Source organism: Megascapheus bottae, chromosome 22 (genome assembly GCF_031878675.1).
Source record: "Megascapheus bottae isolate mThoBot1 chromosome 22, mThoBot2.hap1, whole genome shotgun sequence".
NCBI lineage: Eukaryota > Metazoa > Chordata > Mammalia > Rodentia > Geomyidae > Megascapheus > Megascapheus bottae.
The window spans coordinates 15,529,231-15,555,317 of NC_143530.1; the positions used below are offsets into that span (position 1 = coordinate 15,529,231).

The 26,087-nt window shown below is 36.8% G+C and overlaps 3 protein-coding genes and 1 non-coding gene across 4 annotated transcripts; 1 reads left to right on the top strand and 3 right to left on the bottom strand.

Moving 5' to 3' along the window:
- Positions 1 to 2,121: 2,121 nt before the first annotated feature.
- On the bottom strand, positions 2,122 to 3,066 carry LOC150048033 (olfactory receptor 2B6-like). The gene has a single exon (XM_090355351.1). The coding sequence runs from the start codon at positions 3,064 to 3,066 to the stop codon at positions 2,122 to 2,124; it is 945 nt and encodes a 314-aa protein (XP_090211477.1).
- Positions 3,067 to 12,142: 9,076 nt separating this feature from the next.
- Positions 12,143 to 12,249, top strand: LOC150048034 (U6 spliceosomal RNA). Its single transcript, XR_016539355.1, has one exon. It is a non-coding gene; the product is annotated as a U6 spliceosomal RNA (small nuclear RNA).
- Positions 12,250 to 14,336: 2,087 nt separating this feature from the next.
- LOC150048035 (olfactory receptor 2G3-like) lies at positions 14,337 to 15,272 on the bottom strand. Its single transcript, XM_090355352.1, has one exon. The coding sequence runs from the start codon at positions 15,270 to 15,272 to the stop codon at positions 14,337 to 14,339; it is 936 nt and encodes a 311-aa protein (XP_090211478.1).
- A 9,527-nt stretch (positions 15,273 to 24,799) lies between these two features.
- LOC150048036 (olfactory receptor 2G3-like) lies at positions 24,800 to 25,735 on the bottom strand. The gene has a single exon (XM_090355353.1). The coding sequence runs from the start codon at positions 25,733 to 25,735 to the stop codon at positions 24,800 to 24,802; it is 936 nt and encodes a 311-aa protein (XP_090211479.1).
- Positions 25,736 to 26,087: the final 352 nt, after the last annotated feature.

Sequence of the window (26,087 nt, forward strand, 5' to 3'; positions counted from 1 at the left end):
GGGTGGGGGGAGGGAAATGGGGACCATGTCATGAGGAAGAGTATCAATGTTCGTGAAGTTATGCACCTTTTCTCTGGTGAATATAATGTAACCCTTCTATTAATCACAATACAAAAATAAATAAATAAAAGAAAAAATATTCACTTCCTTTGAATTTGGTCTAGGCTTCTAAATAAGGTTAATATAAGAACATGTAGCATTTTTAGTGTTTTCAAAAATCTAAAACACACAGCCACTGAGAACTGCACTGCTTGAATAAAATAAATCAGTACATGCTGGGCGCTGGTGGCTCATGCTCTAATTCTAGCTACTGAAATCTGAGAATAGGATCTTTAAAGCCAGCCCAGGCATGAACTAACCACCAGAAAACCAGAGTGGCACTGTGACTCAAGTTGTAGAGTGCTATCCTTGAGCTGAAGAGCTCAGGGACAGTGCCCAGGACCAGAGTTCAAGCCCCACAATTGACAAGAAAAAAAAATCAGCTCAGAAAAATTTTTATTAATGCATATTTTATCTCATATTGATATGAGTCCTAAGAGAAAATGAGACACAATGTGATTTAAAAAAAAAACATAATATTTAGGGTCCTTTAGAGCCCAGGATTTACAAAAGTATTTCCAACGGTTTTTTCTTGATATTTCAGCTTCATCTGTCCTATCATTTGTAGCTAACAGAGAAGTACTAAGGCTCTATGGACTTCATTGATGGAAAGTAAGCCTTGCAATTATTGGATGGAGAATAAGAAATTGTCACAAAAATCCTTGGGAAAAACTTTGGCAGTTCCAGGTCCAGTTATGTTGGGCCTATTTATCAAACATTTAGCATGTCCACAACACAGTACTGAGAAGAAGATACAGACACAGATTATTATATGGGTTGAGAAGGACTTGTGTTGAAGGATATTCAAAATAACATCCATTTGCGGAAATAAAATCTCACACGGTTGGGATGAATTAGTGTCATGAAAAGGTGTGAAATTTAAGATGTAGTTGAATAATCTGAGGAAAAGCAAAAGTCTTATTTATATCTGGGGAAAAACAGAGTAGTTCATTTGAAATATGGTATGCATTATAATTACAACTTGATAGAGTATTTCATTAGGGGAGAGATTTTATACATGTTTTGTACTAGATCATGTTTTCAATATTTGAAATCCCAATATTTCATAATTTTTGGCAGTGTGTTGAACTCACATAGATAATTTGTATTTCACTCACGTGCTCATTAGACCTAGATCTCAGAATTCATACCACTAACATATTTATTTAGTTCCACTAATTAAAAATTCTAAAAAAATATACTTGAAGTGTATTCATAATTTTCAAGACTTCTAGGTAGATATTATAAAGAGATCTTAATTAATTATTTTGGAATGACCACAGAGAATGGAAATAAGTAAAAAAAAAACATTTAAATTCTAGAAAGCTACATATCCAAAAGAAATCTTGGGGATGTATCTTAAAAATTTGATAATAATTCATAACTAGCACATATTTGTGTTTTAAGAACTATCAAACAGAAAATTAATAATATGTTGTGAACTAACTTTTTGATTATTGATAGTTTCCTTTTGGGACACAGTACAGTTTTAATTATTAAATTCACTGATAACAGAGAAATAATCTAAATCATATTCAAATATAATCTAGTTTCTTTACCCTCATTCACAAACACACATAGACACACATATACACACAAAATTTTTAATTAAGGCAAATGTCAATATGTACATTTGGCAGCAAGACAACCATAAGCAAAGATAACAAATGATTATTCCATGAAGACACACAACTTGTACACCAGCCTGAATTCTGTGTAGATGGGACATTTGTGATGAGGATAATGTTTAAATTTCATTTCAGACAATGATGTTGACTTTTGCTAAACTGATTTTCTTTTGTCTACTGGTTTATGGCAAAGGGCCATAAAACCTTCCACGAAGGAGGAAGGGATATGAAAATTTTTTAAGTGGAAAAGTAATGTCTATATTTTGCCAAGAGTTGCTTGCTTCTTTCTTGGTCCACTTGTGGATTTTATGCCAATGGTTGGATGCTTCCTCATTGGTTCCATATTCAACATTTTTCTTTGAAAGGTGAATGTGTCCACCCATCTTTACAGATATCACCGTGTCTTCACCCAGAACTCCCTAGTCAGTGTTCTTCTCAGGGCAGCCTTTACATCCTTATTTCTCAGTGTATAGATAAATGGATTGAGAGTAGGTGTGACAATGCCGTAGAAGAGAGCCATGATCTTACCCCTGTCATGAGAATAACTAGAAGGAGGCTGAACGTACATACTGATGGCTGTAAAGTAGAACAGGAAGACTACAAGTAAATGGGAAGCGCAGGTATTAAAGGCCTTCCAGCGACTCTCAGCAGAGCGGATTTTCATCACTGCCTGAGCAATAAACACATAAGTGCCCAGGATGAGAGCGAGTGGTACCAAGAGTAGTAGAGCCCCAAGAACATTGAGCTCAGCCTCATTCACACTAGTATCTGTACATGCGAGTTTCAACAGCGCAGGGACTTCACAGAAGAAGTGGTCTATCACCCTGTGTCCACATCTTGGGGCCATCACCGTGAGAGTGGACTGGACGAGAGAGTTAGCAAAACCACTGATCCAGGTACCAGAGGCCATGTGGACACATCGTCGTGGGTTCATGATGACTGGGTAGTGAAGGGGCTTGCAAATGGCTGCGTAACGATCAAAGGACATGAGAGCCAGAAGGATACATTCAGTGGAACCCAAGGCCAAAAAAATGTAGAGTTGGGCAACACAGCCCCCATAGCTAATGGTCTTTTCTGGTCCTCTAAGATTGACCAGCATCTGTGGGACAGTACTGGTTGTATAACAGAGGTCCAGAAGGGATAGATTGGATACAAAAAAGTACATGGGACTGCCCAGCTGAGGATCCAGGCGGGAAACTAGTATGATGGAGAGATTTCCAAAGAGGGCAAAAATGTAAGCCATCAGAAAGATCACGAAAAGGGGTGTTTCTAGCCAAGGGCGGTCAGAAAACCCCAACAAGATGAAATCATCTAGCGAACTCTGATTCCTACTCCACATGTTGGTATTCATAAGTGAAATTACAGCAGAGACTTCTCAATGTCCGCTGTTAGGAATAGGTATTAGTGCTAAGAGTAACACATTGAGGATTCGAGCCCACAGATGCTGAGGTCAAATTCTCATTATTTCTGCCATTTGTATCTACATGTCAATGATAAAATGTTATCTGTTTATAGTATTATCCATGACATATTGAAAGATTTCTGAGAAAAGAACAAGTGAAGCAACAGCAATGTAGCTCAGAAATGTTACTTATTGAATGGTGGCTTCTGGGTAACTACCCCCTCTCTTTGGATTTTGGTATCTTCTTTGCTATAAAGCTTCCATAGTATGGTCATCAGTACTGTGTGAGAGGGGTGTTCAGTGGTTGACAACATAGTGTGAATTAAAGCAATTGGGAAATGATAGAGCTTCCTTAAAAACAGCTTGAACAGAGGATAGGAGGGAGAAGGCAGATTGGTCTGCAGAGGAGCCACAGCCAAGGCACGTTGGCATGCTTATCTCCATCACACTGATCTCATCCAGACACATAGTGGGAACTGGAGAATTTCATGAAACCTGCAGGATGACAAGATGGTGTATCAAGATATTTTTAACCCCTTCTAAGAAACCCTGCTTGTTGTCCAAGAAAAACTAGGAGAAAGATAGATGAATGGAGGAAGAAGCAAGGAGAATGTTGGTCCAAATCCAATATATAGCCTACAAAATTAACAAAAGGAAGGGAAGGGATGGGCTGGGAGGGATGGGTGAGAATGTAGAAACATGTATTGTATTCATAAACTGTTTTGTTAAATGGCAAGCCCGTTGTACAACTAATTAAAGGTAAAAAAATATCATTAAACTAACACTAAAATAGAGAGAGCGACAGACAGACACAGAGAGAGAGAGAAAGAGAGAGAGAGAGAGAGAGAGAGAGAGAGGCAGAAAGCAAAACATTCAAACTGACAATCGAAGAGTCAGGCCTTAGACATTTGCTTGCTGGAAAAAAAGTTACTTAAATATATCTGGGTAAATCTGATAAAAATGTAATCGCTGATATGAATCACTGGATAGAGTTCCATATGTTCCATATATATATTTCTTCGAAATCTAAAGCTGTATTAAGTTTCTAATCCCATAATTTTATGAGCACATATGAAAATATTCTCTATATCTTACTTCTTGTTGTGTCATCTATTCGTTCTTCTATTTCTACCACTGGATTGCCTGTGTGTTCTTGCCCTCATCTAATCCATGCAATTCATTTATGATATGATTTTTAAAAAAACCACAATGACTGATTTTTCTACTCTTAATAACTGTGAATTTATACTTGTGAGACTTCTATATTTAGGAATACAGCCTGGAACATAGGTTTTTCGCATCCAGCTATATCCTCAAAGAAATGGGATTGTTGGTATTGTCAAATTAGAAGATTATTGTAGAAATAGATTTTGCTTTGACATTGAGACTAATTTTTATTTATTTATATATGTTTTGACCCAATTTTTTCTTCTCTGTTGTCATCAGTGGGAGATAGCCTCTATGTAGCAGAGGATACCTTACTTATAGAGATTTATCCCTATCAGCAGTCAAAGCCTTGTTCAATCAAAATCCTTAGAACAACAACTGTAGAACAGCACCTTCATCCTGTCTGAATTGTTATCTGCCTAATGCCCCTTGCAGAATCTCATTTATTTTCCTGCACTCAGATAATGCTTTTGTAAATTTCAAGGAAGCTATGTTTCTTCTCCTCGATTTTAAGTGAATGTCATATCATTTTTATAGTCTTCATTATACCAACTCTCTCCAAATAGTCATAACCATTTGTTTCTTCTGTTAAATGATACTTTTGAGATAAGCTTGGATCATTATAAATAAAATCTTATTACATTCTTTATTCCAAGGGAACAGTAATGTTATTCTTTGATATAAGCCTCAATATTTAATATTTATAATAAAAGTGATATAAAATGAGTAACAGAAGAATAGCAATAGTAAACTAAAAAAGTAGAGCCAAGACAGGCATGATTTCAGAACTCTGGAGGGTGTTGAGGGCTGGAGGATTATTTATTAAAAGTCATCCTGGCCTGTCTAGTGAATTCAAGACAAGTTTGAGCTACACAGTAAGACATAGTTTTCACCTTTTTCAGATAATGAACTAAATAACTAAACTGAAAAATAGAGGAAAGCATGAGAGAGAAAAAATGTAAATGCATAAAGATAAGTTAGTTAGATAAGTATCTTAGGTAAGTATCTTAATTCTGGGACCATGGAATGACATTAAAAATAAAATAGGAAACTAAGACTGAAGGCAAAAGTCTCACACGGAGAATTCAGTCTACTTGTCTGGAAAGGACTATGGGGAGTTCTCACCTTTTTGACTATATAAGAAAATTATGGGGATTAGTAGAGCTTAATTTACGTAAATAGGAAGTAAAACCATGTTGGAAATCCCCATGAGGGGGCAAAATTGGAGCTGAGAGACAGAGATCTGTGGGTCTCAAGTAAATGGGTTATGCAAAGGAATGAAGGGAAGTAGGACATAAACTATCTGACCACATGGTTTAAGAAGACATAGAGGCCATTATGGTATAGTTTCATTTTAATGCTCTCTTCATTAACTTTCTCAATAGTCAGATAAGATATATTAAGACAAAATTTGTCTGATATTTCTATGTTCAAATCAATTTTTGACTCACTTTCTAGATATTTGTGATGGTTTTTATCCCTTGCCTTGCCTGTATGGCTCTTTTATGTTCAGATTTGCTTTAATTTAAACAATATTTAATTTACTTGGACTGGTAACCCTTCAGACAAAACTCAATATTTTAATAGCTCCCAGTCTGTAACCTAAATAGCTAACCAAGGGGAAAAAGATAAAAGAGCACACTTAAGAATATTTTAGTGACTGACTTCAAAAAGAAATATACTCATTACCTGACCTACCCCTCTGTATATCACCTTTACAACAAAAGTAAACTAAAAAAAAGAATATTTTGATGAAAGCATAAGGTTCTTAAAGTCAATAACATGAACTATCATGCATGTTTTTTCTGATAGCTGTCCTTATTAAAAATAGCATGTAACAAGTATTTTCAAAACCAAAAGATTCACACTAGATTTTCCACACATGTAGATTATATATAACTTTATACACACAGGTACACCTATATATAGTCTTATACTCCTCACGGGTATACTCACTTTGCTCCTATCATAAGTCTCAATAGTAAGAATTATATATTTCATTGTTCCTGACCAAAGTCAGGTACAAAACAAGTTACCATTAGATGAGATGGTCTCCACAGACTCTTTGTGAAAGCTTCTATACTTTTCTGCTTTTGTATCTTGATTCATAAGCTAATGTCCATTGGGATGGATACATACATATATACATACATGTGTATGTATATATACATATGCATATTCAGAAACATGCATATACGTGCAAATATGTTGTAATTAAGATTTTAAGACTCTTAGAGATTTCATCTTAGCTGTCATCTGCTCCAAATTCTTTTTTATATGTAAGGGAATTTAGTCTCCCCACTTCAAAGCAGAACTCAGTGTCACATAGCTAATTATTTCTTGATAATTCCAGAGTACAGTGTTTGGGCTAAGTATAAACATGAGGTTCTATAGCACTTACCCAAGTTGATGGAATTTAGTAAATTCAGAAGCAAATATTTGAATAATATAAGATTTTTGAAAACTTTTGCCCTCAAGCAAAAATGCAGCCAACTAATAGAAACAATCTTTAGTTTTCTAAGGAAAATTTTATTTTGTGATTCTGGCCATGAGTGAGCCCTTTAGCTCAAGGTAACAAGGTAACAATGACTCACCTTCCCTCCCAAATCTTCTCTGCATTCACCTGTTTCTAGGATATAATCCATCCATTGGTTGAGTTAGTAACATAGGAATGAAGAGTGATTGAAGATTGGCCTGTGGCTCAAACATGATATTCAGACTGGTTTGTGTTTGAATTTCTTCTTAGAATCAACTGACTAAACACTCTCTGACCTTCCAAAAGGTCAATTTTAAGAAAGCCAATTTATGGCTATCCTTAGAATCCATTGATACAGAAGGGAGATTTCCCATGAGTTTCAATGCCATTTCCGTCTTAAACTCATCCTGTATTTAAGCCTCTGAGACAGCATAATTGGTACCTGCTGCCGCCAATATGTCCAGGAGAAAATAACCAGAGGGACTAGAAGGTAGAGAAACCTCAAAAGTAATAAAGAAAAATATTCCTATCAAAAGGCAAACTTTGCCAAGCAAGTTTGGCAAGTCACTAAAGAAGAAATTTAATCAATTCCAGTAAGACTTGGCTGTCTCAGGGGTTGTCAGTATGGATTTTTTCTTTTCCTGTGCTGGGATTTGAACTGTGGGCTTGGGTGCTGTCTCTGAGACTCTTTGCACTCAACGCCAATGCCCTGCTCTACCATTTAAGTAACTATCACTTCCAGCTTTTTCTGATTAGCTTTTTATTGGAAATAAAAGTCTCTCTTGCCCTGACTGGCTTTAAACTGTGATCCTCAGATCTCAGTATCCTGAGTAGCTATGATTACAAGTGTGAGCCACTGGTGCCTGGCATATTTCCTTAATAATTTAGATGATAAAACAGATAAAATTTCCTTTTTGTAGGTGTTTACAATTTTGAGAAAAGTGGAATTTCACATGGCTGTGAAAACCTTTCCAAAATATCAATTGACCAAGTTCTTCCTTCAATTACTTTAGCATAACCAAGTCAAACTCTACCTTGACAATCAAATTTACAATTCAACAACTTTTATCAAATATTATTAAGTTTCTCGCCCCCTCCATCCCTCCCTCCCTCCTTCCCTCCCCTTCTTCCTTCTTTCCTTCCTTCTTTTCTTCCATCTGTCTCTGGATTAGTAGAAAAATAATGGATATAAAATCAATAAGATCGTTTGTAAGTATCAAATCTGTGTTCTTGAACAAATAACCTTAAATATCAGATTTTGCATTTTGTTAGCCTAAATATATAATATGTGATAATTTTGAGATGATTTTATGTGCATCTTAAGAAGTAAGCTGAAATTGCATAGATATTTGCTTTGTCATGCCAATTATTAGGTAATAAGGAAACTTTTTGGTAAAATATGATTTGTCAACTCATATTAATCTTTGTAAAATGCATAAACTTCCCTCAGAGCAAATTTCCTTTAATATTTCTAAAATATTGAAACCTCAGTTGTAAATAAGATAATATTTGACAAAAGATCTACCCTCTTTCAAAGGATGTAAGATCACTAAAATCTCATAGGCTTTAAAATGATTGATGTCTGCTACAGTAAAATACCTAAAAGAAAAGTATGAACACAAATGAAAACTTCACTAGCACAGTGATGTTCATTGCAGCACTATTTACCATAGCAAATGTATGGAACCAACCCAGATGCCTCTTAGTAGATGATTGGATCAACAAGCTGTGGTATCTAGACACAATGGAATTCTATGGTGCCATCAGAAAGAATGACATTGCCCCATTTGTAAGGAAATGGAAAAATGTGGAAAAACTCATATTAAGTGAAGTAAACCAGACCCAAAGGAACATAGGCTCAATGGTTTCCTTCATTTGTAATAATTAGTACAAACTTTGGATGCTCCTAACAGAGGATTACAGTAGTTCAAAACCTAGATACATAAGGCCATATAGGATGAAGCTAAATCAAAGGACCTCTAGGATATGGAAACAAGAGCTATATGATGAGTGAATGTTGTTCATAATGTACTATGTTATTTCTCATCTCTTTTGTTGTCCCTCTCATATTGTTACAATATCTTACCTTGTAATCTGTTATATTTATTTGAAAGAGGAAAGGGAAGGGAGGAAAATAAGATGAGGGGAGGGGGGTGGGAGGGAAATGGGGACAAAAACATGAGAAGGGCATCCTTGTTTGTGAGGTAATGCTCCTTCTATCTGGCGAATGTAACTATGATCCCTCCATTAATTACAATAAAAAATATATAATCTACTCATAAAAACTTCAAAAAAGAGTATCTATGAAATGTAAAAAACAAGAGGCTAAGATTCTTACTGTATACATGCTTGTTAAGAAAAACCAGAATTCCAAGAAACAATCACAAATGACTAAGAGAGAGGTTTGTCCATAACTTTCAAATAAATGATTAAAAGTAATAATCAGTCATGCTGCGTAGAGAATGGCAGAAGATGGAGGTGGTTCAGTATGAGTCTTTCTGAGCTCTCAAGATAGTAGTTCTAGCAGCATAGGGGAAAGTTCATACCCAAAGATCCATCCTAAGTAAGCTTTAGCACCACAGATAGTCAGAGAGGAGAAAGGCAGGAAACCAAAGCAAGAAGACAGAGCCGCTGCAGAGACAAAGCCTCCATCAGGAACCTGAGCAGACAGCACTTCTCAGCAGCGCAGACCTGCCGACTCCAGACAGAGTCACACAGAACCTGCGTGAGACCAGAGCCATCACCCATCCACGGAACCAGAAAATCCAGCAATTTAACAAGAAACTCAAGAAAAATGGCAAATCAAGGAATAGCATCTCCCACCCAATATAAACAGGCAATGGGGCAGTCAATGGCAAAACTAGAGGAGAGTTTCTAAATGCTATACAAATACAATTGATAAACATGATTAAGAAAAGTTTGAAAACATACAGAAAGCCATGAGGAAGCCGTATCTAAACGAGATGAAACCATAAACAAGGTGATAGATCTCAGGTCAGAACCATAGTGCTGTCATCTTAAAGTTTAACTCATGCTTTTGCTAACTGAGGAACGGTGGCCAGGTGGCCATAGATTAAGGGAGCCAGCATGCAACTTGTTCACTCACACCTCAAAGCAGTGATGTTGTGAGGTGCTGGGGAGAGGCTGACAGCCAGTGTTTACACAGTCTCTTCAAAGGCAAATGTCACAGATTTACACCCATCAGGTGGTCGGATGAGATAAAATGGGGATTGGGGAGCTTCCCAGGCTGGTGGAAACCAGCGGGAAGTTCTAAGACGCTGGGCCCCATTCAACTGTCAGAGTAGTTTTATGGTTTGGGAAATTAATGCTATACAATGCTATATGTGCAGTCTAGTTTTGACACCAAATAGGTTGGTTCCTGGAGCTTATGGACATCTGTGTGAACAATGGCTGACTAGGGCTCAGAAGTTCCTGTTTGTGCAACCTCTGGGTCCTTGGGGATTTTTATTCTGCTTACTGATGGGGAATAACTTTGGGTCTGGGGGTAGTTATTTTTTCATCTCTATACCCTGAACAGCTTACATAAACAACAAGACGGCTGCTGCTTCAGAATGAGGGCGCTTCTTAATAGTTTGTAAGCATGCCTTACTAATACCCGTACCTCTCATAACTGGGCAGAAACTTGTGTAAAACCCGACCCTGCCCCTTCCCCATGGTAGTAATTTTTACAAGCTTAGCCCATGTTCTGCTTGTTCTGTTCTCTGTAACATCCCGTTTGCTCTGCTATCTGTAGTCGACAACTAGCCGGCAATAGCACCATCCAGACCTTGAAAGGAGCTAATTTTATAACAGAACAAGGGTCATTCTCCCAGGACCGCGGACCCATTGGAATGAGCTACTCAGCGTGAAGACCCTGCTAGCCCATATTGTTAAGGAGTAGACTTTTGTGCCTGACCAAGCGATTTCTGGCCTCTGTATAAAATATACTTTGCTAAGAAAATTATATTATTGCTAGATCACTTACCCCACTCTCTCCCCTTGGTAAATAGGTAGTAGCCTCACAAGCTAATCTGCAGCTGGCCACCCTACCTCACAAACAACAGGTGCTACCTCAGATAAGGGTCGCATCCCCTAGTCCACATCCTGTTGACCAGTCTCTGCAGCTGGCCATCCTACCTCACAAACAACATGTGCTACCTCAGATAAGGGTCGTCTCCCCACACCAAGGACATATTTCCCCCGGGCCCTGTCTGAACAATTATTGGTCAAAATGTATAACTTGTTTCCCAAGGATTGGCTGCCTGCGTGCAGACCTTGCTGTAATACTTTAAACTTATTGGCTGTAAAAGCACGGACTCTGTTGTAATGGACTGTAAAACTGTATAAAAAGTGACTCTCGAGACAGATCGGGGCTCTCTCAGCCACTGACCCGAACCTCACCGATCTCGAGGTCACGTGTACCTGAGAAGCCCTAGCCCAGACACTGACCCGAACCTTGCGGATCTCGTGGTCAAGTGGACTTGGGAGCCCGAGCATATGCCCGAATAAAACCCTCTTGCCTATTGCATCCAGTGGTTCGTGTGTGCGTCCTTGGGTGCGGGTCTCCACGGGTCTTTCAAAGGTGATACATGTCTTGGTCCCCATTACCCTCCTCTCCACCCTCCCCCCCATCTTGGTTTTCCCCCTTCCTTATCCAATTTCAAATAACCAAATACAAATAAATCCAATATATCAGATAACAAAGCGAGATACTATAACAATATGAGATAACCAAGGGACAGCAAAAGAGATGAGAGATAACATAGTACATTAAGGACAACAATCATTCATTGTATGGCTTTTGTTTCAATATCCTGGAGGTCTTTTCAATTAGCTTCATACTATGTGATTGTTGTTCTTAATGTACTATGTTATTTCTCCCCTCTTTTTTGACTTTATGGTTAATCTCATGTTGTTACTGTATCTGACTTTGTTACCCGGTGTATTGTGTATACTTTCATTTGCTTATTTGAATTAGGAAAGGGAATATGGGGAAACAAGATGATTGGGAGGGGGTGGGAGGAGGGAAACAGGAACAAAAACATGAGAATGGATATTAAAGTGCGAGAAGTAATGCATCTACTACCTGACAAATGTAACTGTAAGTGATCTATACATTACCCTAAATATAAAAACAAAAATGATGTAATTTTATTTAAATTTTCAAAGAGCACTTCATTTTCTGGTATGTTGGATAGTTACTTTCCTTTAGACTCCTTGGAAAGCAATTTATAAATATTCAACATATGTAAAAATGAGTATGCCTGTCAGAACATCAATTATGTGTGCAGACATTCACCTAGCAGAGATTCTCACGTGGTCATGCACAGGTGGAGGCATGACAACCTTCACTACAAAGTTGATGGTGTTGTGCTCGCTTCAGCAGCACATATACTAAAATTGGAATGATACAGAGAAGATTAGCAAGGCCCCTGTGCAAAGTTAATGGTGTTTATAAAAAGCTAGACAAAAATTTGAACTCAAGCTATTGTTTAATATTACCCATTCATTAAAGATTAAGCAAGTCTATAGCTACAGAATTAGAATGGCGTTTCTCTATATATCTACACAGAAAAAAATTACAAAATGGCGTGACTAAGGTAAACAAGATGCTATCTGTCAATTAACTTACATAGATACACAAATATACTTACACACATCTACACAAATGTCCCACACAGGGATAAGATGATTGAGGCATTTTAGGAAGACTTGTCTAAACAATAAGCATCCTTATTATTTTTCTTGTTTTATACTTTTGATGTTGCTTATATTTACAAACATAATAAAGCAAGTCAGTAGCCACTGGTATCCTTCATAAGCACTTTCCTGAGGATCCTACTTAGGGCATAAATACAACTTCAAATGTTTGTTTAAAGTCAGAAATAAGGGATGGAGAGGGAAAAAAAGAGAAAATGAGGGAGGTAGTGACACTTCAAAAAGAAATGTACTTAATTCCTAACATATGTAACTGTAATTCCTCTGTATATCTCCTTTATAATAAAAAAATTTAAAGTAAAGTAAAAAATAAATCAACATCATAGCTTAATCAAATTTTCCTTCCTGTACTAGCTTAGTTTTAAATTCAATGGTTTTACATGTATGTTTCTAAAGTCAAATGTGCTATACTTATTTTTAATGTGCATTTACCATCCCTCTATATTTCCACATCTCATTGTTCTTGAATATCTCTAAATTAATTGAACATTTTCAAAAAATGCTCACTTAGTGTCCAGTGGACTATATGCTGTTTTGTGCACTCAGGATGCATCAGTGAACAAAGACAGGTATCTCTTTTCCAGAGGTCAATGATAGGTGAAGCAGGAACAACATGTTGGGGATAATCAGAGCAGTGGATAAAAATCTATTAACCTATTTCTTCTGAGTAGATTAAAAGTCACCTTTCCATAGAGATATGTACATCTTTGCATCATTTACAATCTCTAAGTTATGGAATTGGCCTACGTACCCACCAACAGATGAACAGATAAAAAGTGTGGGACGCAGACACATTGGAGTTTATTCAGACATAAAGAAGAGTGAATCTAATGTTTTGGTGGGGAAATGGATTGGCTCATGGAGCATTTAGTTTATATGCTGTATAAGACCTGTACATGATTGAACAGATATTAATGCTTCTTCTTGATGTCTGCAGCTGAATTAATCACCCTTTCTGAAAACAAGTATATACATGCTTTCTCTCAAGTGTGAAGTCTGAGGGGAAATAGAATACATAAAAGATCAATTAGGAATGAGTAAAGGGGAAACATGGAGGAAGGAGAATGAGAAAGAGATATAAAGGTAAAAGAGATGGTAAATATGATCTAAGTATATGTGTGCAAGGAATGGGAATGTCACAAAGAAGCTTGTTATTTTGTTCAATTAATGTACTAAAATATTGAATTATATTAAAACATTCACAATATGAAGGAATTATAGAATTACAAATGTAGAATTTATTATTACTTATAAAGGAATAGCAATATTTGAATCTATAATTCAAAATCTCCCATCAATGAAAATACCAGGATCATGAGTATTTTAATTTATGTTGTTGTAGCTGTTTTTCTTTAGCATCATTTAGTTGTAAAAGGAATTTTCATTTTGACATATCCACCACATATGCAATCCAGTATACATTGATAAGATTAATATTAATGAATGGCTCAGTGTTAGTTGCAATGTTCAGAAAGAATGAGAGCCACTAGCCTTAATCTAAGCTTACCAAATAGGATTTCATGCTATGGTGATGAAGACACTTTCTGATATAACACAGATGTCAGTGCCTTTGTCTTCTTTGTACAGGTTTTTTGGGTCATCTGTTGGTATCACATCTTGTTACTGGCCTAGAGAGTTATAAAGTTGATTGGCTGAGGGACAGGAGTTTAGCCTAGTGGTAAGAGTGCTTGCCTAGCCTGCACAAAGACCCGGGTTTCATTCCTTGGTACCACATATGTAGAAAAGGCTGAAGTGGTGCTGTGGCTCAAGTGGTAGAGTACTAGTTTTGAAAAAGCCAAGGACAGTGCTCAGGCCCTGAGTTCCAGACACAGGACTGGTCTACTTTTCACATGCCTAGATCTCTGTGAACTAGTTTTCTCAGAGCTCCTTTCACCTCCTTATTCCTCAGAGTATAAATGAGGGGATTGAGGGTGGGGGTCATAACTGTATAGAAGAGAGAAATGAATTTCCCATGCGTGTGAGCATAAGAACTCTTGGGTTGGATGTAGACGGCAGTGATGCTTCCATAGAAGAGGGTGACAACCATCAAATGGGAGCCACATGTCCCCAGTGCTCTGCGCCAGGCCTGGAGTGACTTGATCCTCATAACTGCCTTGGCTATGTGTCCATATGATGTCAGTATCAGCGCTAAGGGCAAGAGGAGCAAGACCAGTGAAGCCATGAAGAGCTGGATCTCATTGGCATGGATGTCCACACATGCAAGCTTGATCATGGAAGGTACCTCGCAGAAGAAATGACGGAGCCAGCGGTGTCCACAGCGAGGTAGTCGGAGCGTGATGGTGCCCTGGATAAGAGCATTTCCTAGTCCACTCAGCCAGGCAATCCCTGCCAGAGCCTGGCACAGCCGTGGATTCATCACCACTGCATAGTGGAGAGGTTTGCACACTGCAGCATAGCGATCAAAAGCCATGACAGCCAGGAGTACACATTCACTGGAGCCCAGGGCCAGGGAGACATATAGCTGGATGGCACAGCCCAGGCTCGTGATGGTCTTGGCTGGTCCTTTGAGGTTCCACAGCAGCTGAGGAACAATACTGGTGGTAAAACAAATGTCCACTAGGGAGAGGTGAGTAAGGAAAAAGTACATGGGTGTTTTGAGTTTAGGGTCTGTGGAGGAGATCAGGATAATGATTATATTTCCCACCAGCGTAAGCAGATAGGACATCAAAACGATGGCAAAGAGTATCTTTTCCAGCTGTGGTCGCTCTGAGAAGCCCACCAAAACGAAGCCTTCTTTTGAACTGCTATTGATCATGCTCATTACCTTAGGTAAGCAAGAAGGAAGACACTACAAGAATCAAGAAGTAGTAAAATGCCAACATTTATGGAATATTGCTTTGAAACCTTGGCTATGACTGATCTAATTCTAGCGTCTATGGGAGTAAATTTTGGCACAGTGTCTTTCAAAGTCTGCAGCAGGTGATGTTAAATAGAAAATGCACTGCAGAAAAGCAAAGAAGGTGATTGTAGACACAAAGACTTTTCCTCACTGATAAACATTAGAATCTGAGGGAAAACTTACCTCAGAAAAGAATCCTAAATGAATTTTTAAGTCCTGTATACTGATGATAAATTACATAAATCAAATGCAAATTTCAATGTCTTTGATGTTTAGTATATGCAAATTATATAGAATGAATGTCTCCATTCTTCCCGTATTAACATTGAACTGAAATATTTTTTGAGGATTTCTTTTCTTAAAATCACAGTTTCTAGAGATGAAAGAGTTTTTTTTATAATGTAAAATGCCAAATATTTAACGATCCAAAGCAAAATATAACACTGATATCTAAATGTTTGTCTATATGGATACTTACTTTCAGAAGTGTTTTTCAGTTTGGGATGAGTGACTGGTTTTCAGGTTGCCAGCATATTAAGGATGTGAATTTATGCACTATGTTCAGAACAACCATTCTCTGCCTCCTTGGTGTGTGGTATTGGGGAAAGAAGTCAGTTTTCCAATCTTGTATGGTGAAAAGGTGGCTGAATGGAGAGAGAAGGCTTCAACACAGGAAAGTTCTTCAGGAGATGGAAGAGGTTGTGCAATGTGCAGTAAGCCCTCATAGACACTCTACCTTCTATAAGACTAAAAGGATGTCTCCACTGGTTCAGTGCATATACATAAGGACAACCTATATTTCATGTTTTGAGCAAGGGACACGTTCTACAGGGTGTAAGCAACAATCACTCAAGGCCTAAAGGATAATAACTTTCCTAAAACTAATTAAATTCATATGATTATTTTATTATTTATAAAATTGATTATGGATAATATATGAAAACATTCCATTATATTGGTACTGTATCCAAATTCCATTTATCTTGAAAAGCTATGACCAAACTCAGGCAAAAACAAGTCCAGATGAAAAACCAGTACACCAGAACACCAGTAATCAAAGATTTCACGAAGTTCCTGAGTGATTAGCAAAATGGGAAGAGAATATCAAATATGTGTATATAATAATGATGGTAATTATCACATGAATATATTAGTTTGTATATAATATATAATGGCATTTAAACAATAAAAATATACAATATAATATGATATTCATATAATTAATGAATAATAAAAATATTCTATAATATGTTTAAACATACAGTTCTAAGTGTAATGTTCTCACAGTTGGAAACATACATAAACACAATCATGTAAATCACATGCATAACTGCCCATTTTGCCATTTTTCTCCTATCAAATGATATAATGTCAGACATATCTCACTTGTTCTAATCCTGCTTGTAGCTCTCTTGCCCATCTCAGTCAAATGAGACTTCCTACCTGCACTTGAATACACAATCACACACAAAATCATCCAAAGAATGCAATGAGAGAGTAGTCATGGATCAGTTTCTTATTCATTAGAATATGTTCACAGTAAATTTTAGATGAACTATATTTCACTTGGATGCGGAAAAAAAAAGTGACATCAACTTTTTACCTATATTAACCCCCTTTACCCAGAGGAGATGCTAAACGTGTAATCTCGACTTACTGTTAACAGCCAAGAATCATACCTATGTGGCAGTCAAGAAAGCATGAATACCAATGAATTAGTTGAGATGTAATACTAATTAGTTAAGATTTTCATACTGAAAATCACCTGTTGAAACAAAAGGGAACAACGGAGCTCAAACTGTTATTACTTTGAGCTGACAAGCCAGTGGCTGTGTTCCATGTGTGTGTATTCCTGAGCTGTTATCTGAGACTGCAGATCCCTCAAGACCAGCAAATCAGAAGAGACTGTGAGAGGACATAGGCCAGTGATTTCAACAATGTCCAAGGGACACGGCTCTCTCAATTAACCCCAGGCTTGTAGTATCCAAAGACAAACTGTCTGAGGAAGCCATTCTTTGCTTCTCTAATTCTTGAGTATTTTTTTAAATGTTTGCCAAATTGAATAAAGATGCCTAACTTCTGCTGTTAGATTGTCATTTTTAATTTTAATTGTTTCAATTTAATTTCCATAATATATGTTATTTCATTATTATAAATATTGTATTATTTATATCTCTTTACTATTTTGTGTTTTGTTTTATGAATGCCAGAGCCTTTTCTCATTTTCTCTTTTATGAATAAAGCTGTTACAAATATTGTCACGTTTATGTTTGGGTTAGTGAAAGCGAAAATGTTATTGCTATTATCTTTTGGAATAGAATTACCTATGTATTCCTTCAGGTTTAGGAGAGAACATCAGCTTTGGAAACTAGTGTATTCTAGATATATTTCATATTCATACTGCACAGGTATGTACTCCATATCTATGCCCACATTAAATATCTTCTGTTATTTTCATCTTACCATCTCATTGTTATTTTAATTGGCAATCTCCTATGGCTTGTAAGGTTGACCAGTTTATTTTATGACATATTGAATGACAGTTTTTAAGAAAATTTTGTGCTGTCCCTGTTCAAGCTTCTAGTCTTTTCAAATATTTTTTGTGTGTCTGTGTGTGGGTCATGGGGCTTAAACAAGGCCTGGGCATTGTCCCTGAGCTCTTCAGCTGAAGGTTACTGCCCTACCCTTGAATCAAGCCCCTCTTCCCATTTTGTAGCGGTTAAGTGGAGATAAAAGTCTCAGGTCCTTTTGTGGCTTGGCTGGCTTTGAACCTTGATCCTCAGATCTCAGCCTCCTGAGTTGCTAGGATTACAGGTATTAGCCACCATGCTCAGCTTTTTCAATAAATTTTAAAGAAATCTTTATATATGTTAGACAAAAATGAAATTTCGAATACTTTCTTGACCAAGTATAACTTTACCAATAAACAGGAAGTTGGTGGCTATTACACATAGCATAAATTCAAAATATAAAGTATTTAAAAATCAGACATATTGCCAAAATTGAATTTATCCTAAGACTAACATTAAATAAACATAACTCACTAAAATGATAGATAAAGGAGAAAAGTTGTTTAATCATAGTATTAGATCTCAAACAAAATGTGTCATAAAATTTGAGGTTCAGAATGATACTGATAAAGATGTAATACACTCCTGAATCGACACACTGAATGGTTAACTCACACAACTATTTAAAAGTAGTAACTATCACTGAAAAAAGAAAACAGCGAATATTTTCAAAATAAATGGCATTTCAGATCAATAGAAGAGATATGTTTTCGGAAGGTTCTTACAATATGCTGATACAATGCCATTCTTCATAAAGCCCTTCTATAATCTTTTTAATTCTTTTCAGATATGATGTCCCCTTTTACTATACTGTTGCTACTGGTTCTTTCTATTTCCTCCTGTAGAATACTGCTAAGAACATTTTCAGCTCTACTAGTTTCTTAAAAATGTATACTGGGCAACATTTCTTATCTGCATCATAAAGTCATTTCTACTTACTTCCTGCACTTGTATTTGTGAAATGAAAGAAGACATTTGAATTACTCGTATGAGACTAACCATATTTTCAATGTGGACTTTTGGCATTTCTGTCATATGACATTCTTAAGATGTGCTCACGAAACATGGAAAGGTGTAAAAAGTAAATAAGAGCAATTCCACTCCTTGGCATTTACCCAAATGTCCATACAAGGACATACTAAAGCCACTAGCACAACCATGTTCACTGTAGCACTATTTACCATAGTGAAGATATGTAACCAACCCAGATGTCCCTCAGTAGATGAATGGAACAAGAAGATGTGGTACTTACACAATGGAAACCTATGCTGCCATCAGAAAGAACAACATCCCCCAATCACAAGGAAATGGAAAGACTTGGGGGAAAAAATCATATTAAGTGAAGTAAGCCAGACCCAAAGGAACACAGGCTCAATGGTTTCCCTCAGTTGTAATAATTAGCACAAACCTTGAACTCTCCTAGCAGAGGATTACAATAGCTCAAAACCTAGATACATAAGGCCGTATAGGGTAAAGCTAAATTAAGCACCTCTAGGATATGGAAACAATAGCTATATGATGAGTGAATGTTGCTCTTAATGTACTATGTTATTTCTCATCTCTTTTGTTCTCATATTGTTACAGTAGCATACCTTGTTATCTGTTATATCGTATATATGTTTATTTGCTTATTTGAAATAGGAAAGGGAAGGGGGGAAGCAAGATGAGGGGCGAGTTGAGGACAGGGAAATGGGGACAAAAACATGAGAAGGGGTATCAATGTTTGTGAGGTAATGCTCCTTCTATCTGCTGAATGTAACTATAAACCCTCTATCAATTACAAATATATATGTATATATATGTCTATAATGTATGCAGAAAAGCTTCAAAGAAGAGTATCTATGAAATGTGAGAAATGGCTAAAGATTCTTACTGTACACATTCTTACTAAGAAAAACCAGAATTCCAAGAAATAATCACAAATGACCAAGAAAGAAGTTTGTGCATAACTTTCAAATGCATGATTAAAAGGTATAATAATCTTACAGAGATAAGAAATATAAAACCTCATATAGGATGAAGCTAAATGAAATGAACTCTAGGATATGGAAATAAGAGGTTTATCTTTTGTGGCTATTGTTCTTAATGTACTATGTTATTTCTCTTCTCTTTTTTGACTTTATGGTTAATCTCATGTTGTTACTATATCTGACTTTGTTACCTGGTATATTGCGTATACCTTTATTTGCTTATTTGAATTAGGAAAGGAAGGGGGGAACAAAATGATTGGGAGGGGTTTTAGGGGAGGGAAACAGGAAGAAAAGCATGAGAAGGGGTATCCCTTCTATATACCCCTGTATATATTATCATGACAAGAAAATTTAAAAAGAAATATAATTATAACAACAGATGCTGGAGGGGATGTGTCCAGGAGGGATCATTACCACACTGTTGGTGGGAGTGTAAACTCATTCAACCACTATGGAAAACAGTATGGCAGTTCCTCAAAAGACTAAACATAGAGCTCCCCCATGACCTAGCAATTCCACTACTTGGCATTTACCCAATCATCCAGAAACAAGGACCTACTAAATCCACTAGCACAGCGATGTTCATTGCAGCATTATTTATCATAGCAAAGATATGGAAGCAACCAAGATAGGCCTCAGTTGATGAGTGGATCAACAAGATGTGGTATTTATACACAATGGAATTCTATGCTGCTGTCAGAAAGAAGGACATTGCTTCATTTGTAACGAAAAGGGTAGACTTGGAAAAAACCATATTAAGTGAAGTAAGTCAGACTCAAAGGAACATAGGCTCAATGGTTTCTCATTTGTCAGAATCAGTAGAAACCTTGGGCTCACCTAGCAAAGATTTACAATAGAACATAACCTAGGTACATAAGACCATATAGTATGATGTTAAATGAAAGGACCTCCAGGATATAGAAACAAAAGCCATATAATGAGTGATTATTGTCCTTAATGTACTATGTTATCTCTCATCTCTTTTGCTCTCCCTTGGCTATCTCATAATGTTACCGTATTTCACCTTGTTACCTGATATATTATATATATATGCGTATTTGGTTATTTGAAATGGGAAAGGGAAGGGGGGAAAAAAAGATGAAGGGTGGGGGAGGGCGGGGGGAAATGGAGACCAAGACATGAGAAAGGGTATCAATGTATGTGAAGTAATGCACCTTCTATCTGGTGAATATCATGTAACCCTTCTTTTAATTACAATAAAAATACATGGGAAAAAAGAAACATAAAACCAAAAAATGATGTAATTTATTTAAATTTTCAAAGAGCATTTCATTTTCTTGTGTGTTGGATACTTTGCTTTAGCCTTCTTGGAAAGCAATTTATAAATATACAACGTATGTAAAAATGAGTATGCCTGTCAGAACAGCCATTATGTGTGCAGACATTCACCTAGCAGAGATTTTCACATGATCATGCACAGGTGGAGGCAGGACAACCTTCACTCCATAGTTAATGGTGTTAATAAAGAACTAGACAAAAATTTGACCTCAAGTTATTGTGTAATATTGCCCATTCATTAAAGATTAAGCAAGTCTATAGCTACAGAATTAGAATGGTGTTTCTCTATGTATTTACACAGAAAAAAATACAAAACGGCAAGGCTAAAGTAAGGAAGATGTTATCTGTGAATTAACTTACCCACATAAATACACAAATATACTTACACACATCTACACAAATGTACCACATATGGATATGTAATATCTTGAGAAGAGAGAAGAACAAAGAGTTAATTGAGGGTTTTATGAGGACTTGTCTAAATAAGTATTAAGTATTTTTCTTGTCTTATACTTTTGTTTTTGATTATATTTCTAAATATAATAAAGCAATTCAGTAGCCACTGGTATCCATCATAAGCACTTTCCTGAGGATCCTACTCAGAGGGTGATTACAGCTGCAAATGTTTGTTTAAAGTCAGAAATAGGGGATTGAGAGGGAAAAACAGAGAAAATGAGGGAGGGAGTGACACTTCAAAAAGAAATGTACTTAATATCTAATATATGTAACTGTAGTCCATCTGTATATCACTTTTACAGTAAAGTAAAGTAAAAAGTAAAGTAATCAAAAACATCAGGGAAACCTTTGAGTCTGTCTTATTTCACTTAATATGTTTTTTTCTAAGTCTTTCCATTTCCTTACAAATGGGGGTGATGTCAAAGATTTACAATAGAACAAAACGTAGATACATAACACCTTATAAGATGAGCCTAAATGAAAGGACCTCCAGGATATAGAAACAAAAGCCATATAATGAGTGATTGTTGTCCTTAATGTACTATGTTATCTCTTATCTCTTTTGCTGTCCCTTGGTTATCTTATATTGTTATAGTATTTCACCTTGTTATCTGATATATTGTATATATGTTTACTTGGCTATTTGAAGTCGGATAGGGAAGGGGGAAAACAAGATGAAGAGTAAGGGTGGGGGGAGGGTATCAATGTTTGCAAAGTAATGCACCTTCTATGTGGTGAATATAGAATTAACATTCTATTAATTACAATAAATAATATAGAAAAAAATACATCAACATAATAGCTTACCCAAATTTTCCTTCCTGTACTAGCTTAGTTTTAACTCAATAGTTTTACATGTATGTGTCTAAAGTCAAATGTGCTATACTTATTTTTAATGTGCATTTACCATCCCTCTATATTTCCACCTCTCATTGTTCTTGAATGTCTCTAAATTAATTGAATATTTCCAAAAAATGCTCACTTAGTGTCCAGTAGACTATACACTGTTTTGTGCACTCAGGATGCATCAGTGAACAAAGACAGGTATCTCTTTTCCAGAGGTCAATGATAGGTGAAGCAGGAACAATATGTTGGGGATAATCAGAGCAGTGGATAAAAATCTATTAACCTATTTCTTCTGAGTAGATTAAAGTCACCTTTCCATAGAGATATGTACATCTTTGCATCATTTACAATCTCTAAGTTATGGAATTGGCCTACGTACCCACCAACAGATGAACAGATAAAAAGTGTGGGATGCAGACACATTGGAGTTTATTCAGACATAAAGAAGAGTGAATCTAATGTTTTGGTAGAGGAATGGATTGGCTCATGGAGCATTTAGTTCATATGCTGTATAAGACCTGTACATGATTGAACAGATATTTATGCTTCTTCTTGATGTCTGTAGCTGAATTAATCACCCTTTCTGAAAACAAGTATATACATGCTTTCTCTCAAGTGTGAAGTCTGAGGGGAAATAGAATATATAAAAGATTGATTAAAAATGAGGAAAGGGGAAACATGGAGGAAGGAGAAGAGATATAAAGGTAAAAGAGATGGTAAATATGATCTAAGTATATGTGTGCAAGGTATGGGAATGTCACAAAGAAGCATATTATTCTGTTCAATTAATGTATACTAAAATAATGAATTATATTAAAACATTCAGAATATAATGCAATGATAGAAGGCAATGTAGAATTTATTCTTATTTATTAAGGAATAGCAATATTTGAAGTAATATTTGAATGCAAAATCTCCCATCAATGAAAATCCCAGCATCATGAACATTTTTCCTTATGTTGCAGTAGCTGTTTTTCTTTTCCTTAAAAAGAAATTAGCATCATTCAGTTGTATAAGGAGTTTTCATTTTGTCATTTCCACATATGCAATCCAGTGAACCTTGATCATATTAATATTAATGGCTCAGTGTTAGTTGTTATGTTCAGAAAGAATGAGAGCCACTAGCCTCGAACTAAGTTTGTCAAATAGGATTTCATACTATGGTGATGAAGACACTTCCTCATATATACAGATGTCAATGCCTTTTGCTTTTTTATACAGGTCTTTTGGTCCTTCATTGGTATTACATCTTGTTCCTAACCTAGAGAGTTATAAAGTTGATTGATTGGTATATGAGAGTAATGAGAAAAAAATTCACGAAGAGATGCCTAGTGAAGCATGTACCAGAATTTCTACTTTGGTCTAAGAGTCAAAATCAGTGCTGGCAAAGTCTTGAGGCTTTTTGATTTTAACCTTTTCAAAGATCTCTCAGCTGAATCTATGGGCTATGAGAATGTCTATGTTTTAAGCAAATACTTGGAATATTCTCATTTTAGCCTCTGTCAGATAGAGCATTTCTCTATCGTAAGCTTCTACTGCTGTTGTGATGTTCTGTACTACAAATTTTCTTTGGTCTTACTAGCTTCTCCTTCCCTGCCTCAGTTCTGAGCCAGAAATTCTCCTAAAAGGTAGATGATAGCTTTGTGTTGTGAAAAATGAGATCACAGTCTACTTGGAGACAGTTGTTTTCAGCAATTGTTACAGTACTGGAAGGAATAGATAAAAATGTTGTATTTGGTTATTTGAAATTGGATAGGGAACAGGGGAAAACAAGATGAGTGGTGGGGGTGGAGGGGAGGGAAATGGGGACCAAGACATGTGAAAGGGTATGAATGTATGGGAATTAATGCACATTCTATCTGGCAAATATCATGTAACCCTTCTATTAATTGCAATTAAAAATATATGAAAAAAATGTAGAACTATCAGAAAAAATGGTTGTAAAGTTCAGGATAAAAATCAGAAGAAAAGAAGAACTAAAAGGTAGAAGAAAATGAAAACGTGGGGAAGGGAAACTAAAATGCAATGAATGTACAGAAAGTGAGGAATGAGTAATAGATATTAAAGGGTTTGGATGAAAACTGCCTTTCATAGGATCCAAAAGAAGCCCCCAGAAGGACTGGAGAACACAGCTTTGAAAACAAGGGAAACACAGTATTGTAGATGGTGGAGATTACAAACGTGCCTTATACCTGAGTTGACTACTGTTAAACTCAGCCTCCTTTTCACATGCTTAGATCCCTGTGATGGCGGAGATTACAAACGTGCCTTATACCTGAGTTGACTACTGTTAAACTCAGCCTCCTTTTCACATGCTTAGATCCCTGTGAATTAGTTTTCTCAGAGCTCCTTTCACCTCCTTATTCCTCAGAGTGTAAATGAGGGGATTGAGGGTGGGGGTCATAACTGTATAGAAGAGAGAAATGAATTTCCCATGCGTGTGGGCATAAGAACTCTTGGGTTGGATGTAGACGGCAGTGATGCTTCCATAGAAGAGGGTGACAACCATCAAATGGGAGCCACATGTCCCCAGTGCTCTGCGCCAGGCCTGGAGTGACTTGATCCTCATAACTGCCTTGGCTATGTGTCCATATGATGTCAGTATCAGCGCTAAGGGCAAGAGGAGCAAGACCAGTGAAGCCATGAAGAGCTGGATCTCATTGGCATGGATGTCCACACATGCAAGCTTGATCACGGAAGGTACCTCGCAGAAGAAATGACGGAGCCAGCGGTGTCCACAGCGAGGTAGTCGGAGCGTGATGGTGCCCTGGATAAGAGCATTTCCTAGTCCACTCAGCCAGGCAATCCCTGCCAGAGCCTGGCACAGCCGTGGATTCATCACCACTGCATAGTGGAGAGGTTTGCACACTGCAGCATAGCGATCAAAAGCCATGACAGCCAGGAGTACACATTCACTGGAGCCCAGGGCCAGGGAGACATATAGCTGGATGGCACAGCCCAGGCTCGTGATGGTCTTGGCTGGTCCTTTGAGGTTCCATAGCAGCTGAGGAACAATACTGGTGGTAAGACAAATGTCCACTAGGGAGAGGTGAGTAAGGAAAAAGTACATGGGTGTTTTGAGTTTAGGGTCTGTGGAGGAGATCAGGATAATGATTGTATTTCCCACCAACGTAAGCAGATAGGACATCAAAACGATGGCAAAGAGTATCTTTTCCAGCTGTGGTCGCTCTGAGAAGCCCACCAAAACGAAGCCTTCTTTTGAACTGCTATTGATCATGCTCATTACCTTAGGTAAGCAAGAAGGAAGACATTACAAGAATCAAGAGGTAGTTAAATGTCAACCTTTGTGGAATATTGCTTTGAAACCTTGGCTATGACTGATCTAATTCTAGCGTCTATGGGAGTAAATTTTGGCACAGTGTCTTTCAAAGTCTGCAGCAGGTGATGTTAAATAGAAAATGCACTGCAGAAAAGCAAAGAAGGTGATTGTAGACACAAAGACTTTTCCTCACTGATAAACATTAGAATCTGAGGGAAAACTTACCTCAGAAAAGAATCCTAAATGAATTTTTAAGTCCTGTATACTGATGATAAATTACATAAATCAAATGCAAGTTTCAATGTCTTTGATGTTT